General features: G+C 36.2%; 2 protein-coding genes across 2 annotated transcripts in view; both read left to right on the top strand.

Annotated features, from left to right (window-relative positions):
- The window catches only part of LOC144447701 (atrial natriuretic peptide receptor 1-like), a 34744-nt gene extending 29619 nt beyond the window's left edge, over positions 1-5125 (top strand). Inside the window, exons 15-21 of the mRNA XM_078137779.1 lie at positions 515-661; positions 974-1097; positions 1826-1894; positions 2570-2744; positions 3268-3366; positions 3921-4012; positions 5027-5125. Of these exons, the coding sequence (XP_077993905.1) occupies positions 515-661; positions 974-1097; positions 1826-1894; positions 2570-2744; positions 3268-3366; positions 3921-4012; positions 5027-5125 (805 nt within the window). The remainder of the gene's footprint in view (positions 1-514; positions 662-973; positions 1098-1825; positions 1895-2569; positions 2745-3267; positions 3367-3920; positions 4013-5026) is intronic.
- A 2770-nt stretch (positions 5126-7895) lies between these two features.
- The window catches only part of LOC144447845 (serine protease inhibitor Kazal-type 1-like), a 4025-nt gene continuing 1920 nt past the window's right edge, over positions 7896-10000 (top strand). The window contains exons 1-2 of the mRNA XM_078137961.1: positions 7896-8002; positions 9348-9406. Coding sequence (XP_077994087.1) covers positions 7963-8002; positions 9348-9406 — 99 coding nt within the window. The 5' untranslated portion in view covers positions 7896-7962. The remainder of the gene's footprint in view (positions 8003-9347; positions 9407-10000) is intronic.

The raw sequence follows: 10000 nt of genomic DNA on the forward strand, positions 1-10000 counted from the left end.
AATAAGTTTTGAAATATAAACAATAGAATAATCCTTAAAAATGACGTGTTTTTTTTTACTGTTTTCCCTTCGGATTTAATTCGAGTTTTTTCGGGCATTTCCGTTCACATTTGGCCACGAAATCACATGACGTCATAGAAAGAGAAGGTTTAAACCATCGGACGTCTACTCTGTAACAATTTTATCCATAACTGAAACCCGTCCAAATATCCTCGAAATCAAAGTAATAAGACCTAGGCCGATAACATAATTTTACAATAGATACTGAATGATGACATTCCAAACATACCCCCGTTTATCAAATTACTCGTCATAGTGGCATAGACTTGGACATACTGATTTTGGTCAACTAAATTTCATTACTGGCTATATATCTAGGGATATGCATTCAATATCCTTTATATGTCTATAAACCCATCATCTCGTCTCTTCCCTTGTGTTTTCCCTCCACTCTATAGTGGGTACGCGTTCAGCTACTGCAACTTATAAATTAATGTATTTTACTCTTTCACAGAAAGAAAGGGGATAACATTCTTGATAATTTGTTAGCTCGTATGGAGCAATATGCAAATAACTTAGAAGGTTTAGTCGAAGAAAGAACAGGACAGTATCTAGAAGAAAAGAGGAGAGCTGAGGATCTACTAGACAGACTACTACCAAGGTCAGAATATTCTGTAATATACTGCCCCCAAACAGGTCGTAACTTTGGATGGTTATATTAAAACAAAAGCAAGCACATACTTGTTGTGGGAGGGCGTTAATTCTATCGTTTTTCAAATATTTAAAGCTAAGCACTGGTTTATAAAAGTATGTAAGCTATGGTTGGGACGATAAGATGAGATGAGTTAAGATGGGGTCATGTCAGGTGAGGTGAGGTGCACAAACAAGGTTGAAGATGTCTTTAGAGAAATTGCTTTTTGCGGTGAAAAGTGTTCAACAAGGAGCTGACGTGTTACTAAATATCTATTTACAGGTCTGTATCAGAACAGTTAAAACGAGGTAAAGAAGTGAAAGCAGAATCGTTTGATAGTGTTACTATTTACTTCAGTGATATAGTGGGATTTACGACACTGTCAGCAAATAGTACTCCTATGGAGGTAAATATAACCGATATCATTACAAGACAAATCACAAAAAAAGGTCTTCTATTTTGACAAAAATCTTACCAACAGAGATTCTTGTTTAGCCAGACGATAAAATGTAGCATGTTAGTAAGATTTTTGTGGCGCCAGACCACGTACTTGGACGTTTTGTTTCAGGTTTCGTGATTTTAATCATATTCTAAGATTATCAGTGCTTACCCAGCAGCTGTCGTCAAAATAAATAGAACTTGCTTGATAGAATAACTACGGGACTGGAGAGAGGAGGTCGAAGAGGGCGGAACGACACGACGTATGTTACAGTCTAAGATTCTGACTGTTTGGGAATGAGGGACAATAGCATTCAACAATAGACAATGGGAGCGGCCTACATATCGTTCAACTCACAGATTCTGCGTCCACCCCACTCACGTCTTAAGTTATTTACAAAGTTCAAACTAAACACAGAATTTACTTCATAGATCTTATTGAAAACAAATCTGAAGAATTATGCCGTGTTGTTATGACAAGCCCAGAATAGGAACTTGGGAACAAGAATTTCGTTCGCGTGATTTTTGGCGGGAAAATAGCATAATGTCGTTACGATACCAAGTCTTATTGAAATGTCAAAGCGACCTTCCCTCTGTTTGTTTTATAGTACGTTACAGTATCCACACAAATACACAAATCTTTGTCTGTAGTTTATTAGATATCAAACGAGCACCACTGTTTGTTTTCTTTTCCAGGTTGTCGCATTGTTAAATGATCTATATACCTGCTTTGACGCCATCATCGACAACTATGATGTCTATAAGGTAATTTAATGTTGCTGCCTACTCACGGTATACGTATTTCATTACATATATAGACTAAATATGATGTGTACAGTAATCTCTATGTGTACAGTAATATCTCCACGTAACGACGGTCTCATTCCAGCAAGAGCCCTTTCACCCGTTTTCCCCATCAATTTTAAGGTCAAAGGTCAATAACTTGAGTCGGAAAATTACGTCAGCAACTTCTAAATGAAAAGATAAGTGGATTTCCGTAACCAGATTTGATCATAAACCAATCTCGAATAAAAGTATTTCACGTAAACCAAAAGGAAATGACTGAGGTTCTTTTAGGTTACTAACCGTATAGATCAAGGCAGGCTATATTTGTCCTATAGCCTTGATTTTTCCAGTGATCAACCACTGATATGAGGTTAGCACTATTCTAACAAATTGCCAAGTTTGAATGAATTGTGAAAAGATAGCAAACGCAAAGACCTAGATGTACTGATGTATTGTAAACTTTCTCTACCAGTCAGGCAATATCTCCCAATCGATATTGGAAGAAGTTCTATTTTCAATATAAAGTATTGGGATGTGGACTTCACCTATCAAATTTTGATGTTGAATTCCATGCAAATATTCCACACTGATTACATGATAGACGTCAGTTGTTTTCTTGTCTAATTCTTGTTAGTAATATAATCACTCTTTTAGGTTGAGACCATAGGAGATGCCTACATGGTTGTATCAGGACTACCAGTTCGTAATGACAATAAACATGCCAGTGAGATTGCAAGGATGGCGTTAGCTCTTCAGGAAGCTGTCACGACGTTTAAAATCCCACATCGACATGGTGAGCAGTTGAAGCTTCGTATTGGCATTCACTCGGGTAAGGCAGATGGTTTCACTAATTTGCATATATCAAACAAACAGACTAACGAACAAAAGAAAACGAATAAAGAAACCGATAATAGGGAACTTGCAAACCCGCCATGTTGAATGTTGCATCATGGGAAATGTGATAATAAATACTAATCAATTAGCATTGTAAACAATATTGTTACATTGTTTATAACCAGGAATGATCAATTCATAGTCACCCTAATCTTTGTGGGAGGTTAATTTTATCAGTAGCTCCAGATTAGGTATTACAATAACCACAGATAATCCCATAGTCCTTTGCGTCTGAGCAAGCTCAGTTTGGATTGCAAGTTCCCTATTGGATTGAACAAACAGAGTCATCTCGACAGACATTTATTTGAAAGTATGATACTTCTGTCATTCGAAACGAAATTTGACTGACAAAGCCGTAAAAGTTAATGATTGTTTTTTTCATGGGGCCAGGTTAGATAAAGAATGTAACAACACTTGTTTTCTGGTATTTACTGCTGAAGTCGTTGTTTGTGATGCAGGACCAGTTTGTGCTGGAGTGGTGGGTCACAAGATGCCTCGATATTGTTTATTTGGTGATGCAGTTAATACGGCATCGAGAATGGAATCTAGTGGACAATGTAAGTTAGTATTATATTTTGTGAGGGCGCCCTGTACTTAATTCTATGATTCTATTATATAAGTTTCAATATGGATGGTTTGTTTACAATCGAAAGTTATATGTGACAATGTTGTACAACTCCACTCTCTAGTTGAAAAGTTTGAAACTAACCCCAATGATCAAAGTCGTTCTACCCCACTACCCCGCCGTCTACACAGAGTCTACTTTCAAGCATTTTCTCTAAACTTGTACAAAAATGTCTGTGTCAAACTTAACTATTCTAGTGCTAAAGTTATAAAATTACAGTGTAAAAATGCAGGGATAAGACTGTTTTAATATGGTGTATTTTTCATTTTATCCAGATACCACACTTACAGAATGCTACTTTTCAACACATGCATGCCGTCGTATCAGGCACATAATACGTACAAGTTTATCTACATGCATGCACACATGCATACAAAACTGTCCCAAAATGCACCAGTTACAACCACAGCAACTTTGAAATATCCATGTTAACCTCTGCAACTACTGTATTGTGGTATGACACAAATACTGTTATTTTAATTTCAGCATTCAAGATACATATCAGCTGGTCTACTGTGAACATTCTAAATACATTCGGCGGTTTCAACGTACAGCTAAGGGGCCAAGTTGAATTAAAGGTGAGAGGGCGTGTCTCCAAATTACCTAGTTAAGGGGCCAAGTTGAGTTTAATGTGAGAGGGGTACTGGTGTGTCTCCAAATTACCTAATCAAGGGGTCAAGTTGAGTTTAAGGTGAGAGGGGTACTGGTGTGTCTCCAAATTACCTAATCAAGGGGTCAGGTTTTAGTTTAAGGTGAGTGGGATGCGCCTTAAAATGATGACGTGGCTACAGTTTAGTGAAAGAGTAAAGTTGTATATGTCTGTGATTTACAGCTGGTCTGGAATCACTCACAAAAATAAGGGACAAGTAGAAAGAACCCCATATTGTTTGTATACGCTTCGCGTTGTAAGCTCCAATCAATCAATCAATCAATCAATCAATCAATCAATCAATCAATCAATCAATCAATCAATCAATCAATCAATCAATCAATCAATCAATCAATCAATCAATCAAGCAATCAATCAAACAATCAACCAATCAACCAACCAACCAACCAACCAACCAGCCAACCAACCAACCAACCAACCAACCAACCAACCAACCAACCGACCGACCGACCGACCGACCGACCGACCAACCAACCAACCAACAAACAAACAAACAAACAAACAAACAAACAAACAAACGGACAGACATACAGACAGATAGACAGACTCAAACACACACCAACTAAACGAAACAAATAAACACACACATATACATACATACATACATACATACATACATACATACATACATACATACATGTATACATGCATACATACATACATACATACATACATACATACATACATACATACATACATACACATACATACATACATACATACATACATACATACACATACATACATACATACACATACATACATACATACATACATACATACATACACACATACATACATACATACATACATACATACATACATACATACATACATACATACACACATACATACATACATACATACACACATACATACATACATACATGCATACTAATATATAGATATTTTTCAATTGCAGGGCAAGGGATTGGTTACAACATTCTGGCTACTATCTCACAATTATATCGATGTACAATCTATCAAGTCACATTACCACATAAACAACCTCAGCAAGTAAACGACGTATGGCGTATTACCATAGTTACTTAGATGACATGTTGCCATGGTGACGTATTACTATGTTGAATTCAATCACACTACATCGTTATGGAACAACGCATGTTACGAATATTTGTATTATTCAGAGCAATTAAAAGTGTATTGAATGACGCATGGTTTTCATAAATTTATAGGTTACTTTTCACTTACGAAGCGCTCACCCTATTACGGTACCATATACTGCATCCTGATGTGGTGACATTTGCTTGTTGTGCATGCCCACAGGGACACGTAGTCTTGCTTACATGGATGGGCATATAAACTGCTACATCATGAATACTAATAATGAATATATAAAATACTATTACTACGAATAGCCGAGTACTATGTACATTTTCCGACCAGTTTATAGAGAAAATATACTGTTTGGAGGAGATACACACAGTATGCTGGCAGCACTATTCGTATTCTGGCAGTATTCTCCCATATTAGTCGTCCCATTCAGGCAAGGTTACGTGTCCCTGTGGTCATGCCCGTCGTATGAGAACTTTTGCTCCTTCCATATCTGGTTAGACGTGTTCTAAACAAATTAAAGCCACAGAAACTATCTAAAGTGAAAACCTAAACAAAATTAAAGACATCATTTCGGTCCAATGGTGTTTTTTTCTATTATTTTCAAAGTATAGACTATGTTATAGACATTTTAGGTGACATGAATGCATGTGTTTTGACTACACTTTTCTAACTAAGTTAACTTTCAACGTCACAACAGTGGTGACGTTGAAGGCGAAAATGCACCATTGTTTTTACGCTATGCTAAGGCATTGGAATACTGAACAAGTTTGACCTTGTGGCCTGGCAACCTAAATATTGAAACGACATCCTAGGTATTGTTTTTGCACCCATTGATGTTTACCTTAAAACGACAAGCTTTGACTCTTTGGCATTTAAATATTTTTAGGATTGCGTTTCAGAAAATATAGCAAGGTTTGACAAGTGCAAAACTCGCCAAAGTATGTCAGATTATGGGCGGATGTTTTTTCAATTGTAAACGTGCAAGCGAAAGTTGTGGTTCAACTCGTTAGCATTTGTTCTTGATTATTGTAGTTATAACTTTTACTTTAATTTCTCCATCCACAAAGACATTTATACAAGTTCACAGTAAAAATACAATCACAACTATTTAAAATGCAACAAATCGTCGCAAGGCTCGATAAAAGTCTTACTAACATTTACGATCATTGTCAAGCGTTCACAACATTTTTGATCTGGCGCCAAAACATAAGGAGTTTTTGACGACATATTTGATTCTTTTCCTGAAACAAGTTGCAGCATTTCTAAATTTGCAAGAATTATTTGAGACGTTTTAAAATGTATTAAGCTAGTTCGTATTTAAGGTGTTATTGGCCGAAAACAGTTATAATGGTTTTGACGTCACGACAAAATGCGTCTACGTCATTGGTTCTGCGGTACTCAAAATATTTAGTGTCTATTGAGGTTGAACGATAATTGGACGGATATATCTACATGTTGAACGACGAGGATAATACATCACCGCTCAAAGCTATAACATATTTGAACCATGACGAATATTAACATCGAAATAGTTATCAATTCTAATTAACACCCTATGTTTGACTATTTTTTGAAGTTTAATGTTAAAGTTTAAATATTTTAAAAACCTAAGGGTATTTCATTGATGTGTCAATCACAATTGTTTTCTCATACAAACGTGTTTATGTTGAGTACAGATATCTCGAGAAAGCCCTACTAATATTTTGGTCTGTTTAGAGTTAATGTTTTCTTAAATTCAATGTCATTTGATTCTTTTGAAATGTGATGTATGTCAACAGCTGTTACATTTCTGTAAACCGTCCTTGTATATTTTGAAAACTATACATATCACCATTTGACAGCATTTATTGTATTGTTATATCTTTGGTATCTGGAAATACCTTTGTTTATAGTGTCCGATGACCCTAATGTCAAAGAATTGATATTTGTATGAATTTAAGTCATTTTTACTTGAATGAATAAAGAGTGTGTATTTTACAGTGGAACTGGACCATGAAATAGATTTTTTGTCGACTTATCATACTATTCAATATCGACATGATCAGGGAGGGATAGTTAATCATGATGACACAACTAAGACTTAAAGCAAACGAACCAAATAGCCAAACGAAATTAAAGACCATCCGTTCGTCGATCCATTCGATCGTTCATCCGTCCTTCCGTTCGTTCATTCATTCATTCATTCATTCATTCATTCATTCATTCATTCATTCATTCATTCATTCATTCATTCATTCATTCATTCATTCATTCATTCACATCAAGCCTCATTATACATTCCTCTCTCCCTCCATCAAGTCCCCCTCCCCTCCACCCACCTACCCATCTACCTATATATCTATCCCTCCCCCCTCCCTCCCCTTCCTTCCTCTCTCCCGGAGAAAGACATTTAGGATCATTTTTTTAATGGTCTCCACACTCCTGTAATAAGTGAAAATCATTAAGAGTTACTAAGCTAACAAGGATTTGAATGTTAAACAATTAACACAACAAACCCAAATCATAACATAATATTAGACCATCTGATATCTAAGAATGAAGTGTACAACATGTATGAATGGTGACGTTATGATGGTATTGAATTACTCACTTAATATACAACATAAGATTCCAGTCCACTGACTTACCGTATTCTAGCGTCGTGCGCACTGCCAGTGCGCACTGGGATTACAAGGTTGGCACTAAACACCCCTGTACTGTCTACACGAGTTAACGGAACATACACACGGGGAAAGAACGTCGCTGACTATAACTGACAAGCGTTCATTACATGTTGAAAAAATGGAGAAGTTAGTGCTTGGATTATTATTTTTAGCCACGGGTAAGTTTTAAAAGTTTTTTTTTTCTTACTTAGTTCGATGTCCATTCAACACAACACAACCCAACACAACACAACACAACACAACACAACACAACACAACACAACACAACACAACACAACACAGAACTTACACGTTGTGTTAAAATTGACACAGTAAATCTCTCTTCCCTACACGTATCAATTTTCTGTTAGTATAAGTTGTTTGAAGTAATAAAAGGCCACGTTCGACCAGGGGCATGAGGCAACAATTCTGATGAAATCCGAAAATGATAAACTCATTATACATGTCTACACATATTTGTTATTTTGGTTATAAGGCCAGAAATGAGATGATTATAAATTGATATTATATGTATGTATGTATGTATGTATGTATGTATGTATGTATGTATGTATGTATGTATGTATGTATGTATGTATGTATGTATGTATGTATGTATGTATGTATGTGTGTGTGTGTGTGTGTGTGTGTGTATGTATGTGTGTATGTGTGTATGTATGTATGTATGTATGTATGTATGTATGTATGTATGTATGTATGTATGTATGTATGTATGTATGTATGTATGTATGTATGTATGTACTTGTACACTTTCTGGTCTTTTAAAAAAAATGAAACCTTTTTAATAATAGCCGAAAACTTTACATAAATATGGAAGACTCCAAAAAAAGAAAAAGAAAGTATACGGAGATACATGGTGCAAAATCGACGCTTAGTGCGCTCGCGACAGCTGATGAGGCGCTGCTTGCCATGCTCGAGCTAAAACGCATTCCTCGCTTAAACTAGTAATACAGAGGGGTAGGACACGGCATCGAATAAACCAATCAGAATGCTTCAAATCGAACATGCAACCCATGAATTTTCTCTCGAAGCTTGATGCCACCTGCTGCCCCTTGTAGTGAGATATATATTGCAGTACATTGTGGCGTTTGCGGGACATTAACACAGATTGCCGAAACAGCATATAATTTGAAATAAAGCGCCAAAACGTTGCGTTTCAATGCCTGTACACAGTACGTTGAAGAATAATTGGTGTCACGTACGGTCTGCTTTATAAAATGTACATAGTAGAAACTTTGTAATATGAATCCTCATTGGTTAAAGATACCCAGTACTGATTATACGACTTTTGCCGGTTTTTTACTGACGGTACAAGTAATCACATTCAGTGGTTACACTATCTTGATTACGGAGGAGGGGGGGGGGTGTATCCACATGAACAAAGTACCTAGCACTCACTTGTGTAATCTAAGACATACAACAAGGACAGTTTTAGTTTGCGCCAAACTTTGTTCTTTGACAACACATTCTCCATTGTGATTAATTATATTTTAATTGTTTCAGGTATGAATGCCAGAGTTATACGTACAACGACGGACAACGATGCTATTCCTGAATACTCGGTAAGAGTATCTAGATCCCATCAATGATAACACATAATTCTTAGAGGTTCTATCTATCTATCTATCTATCTATCTATCTATCTATCTATCTATCTATCTATCTATCTATCTATCTATCTATCTATCTATCTATCTACCTACCTACCTACCTACCTACCTATCTATCTATCCGCCCGCCCGCCCGTCTGTCTGTCTGTCTGTCTGTCTGTCTGTCTGTCTGTCTATCTGTGAACCCTGCGCATTTATACGCACATAAACTTTATTGTCCCTCTGTCTACCTACAATACATACATACATACATACATACATACATACATACATACATACATACATACATACATACATACATACATACACATGTACACACATGCATACATACATACATACATACACACACACATGTACGTACGTACGTACGTACATACACATACATACATACATACATACATACGTACATACATACATACATACATACATACATACATACATGCATACATACATACATACATACATACATACATACATGCATGCATGCATGCATGCATGCATGCATGCATACACACACATACATACATACATACATACATACATACA

The sequence above is a fragment of the Glandiceps talaboti genome, chromosome 16 (genome assembly GCF_964340395.1).
Source record: "Glandiceps talaboti chromosome 16, keGlaTala1.1, whole genome shotgun sequence".
NCBI lineage: Eukaryota > Metazoa > Hemichordata > Enteropneusta > Spengelidae > Glandiceps > Glandiceps talaboti.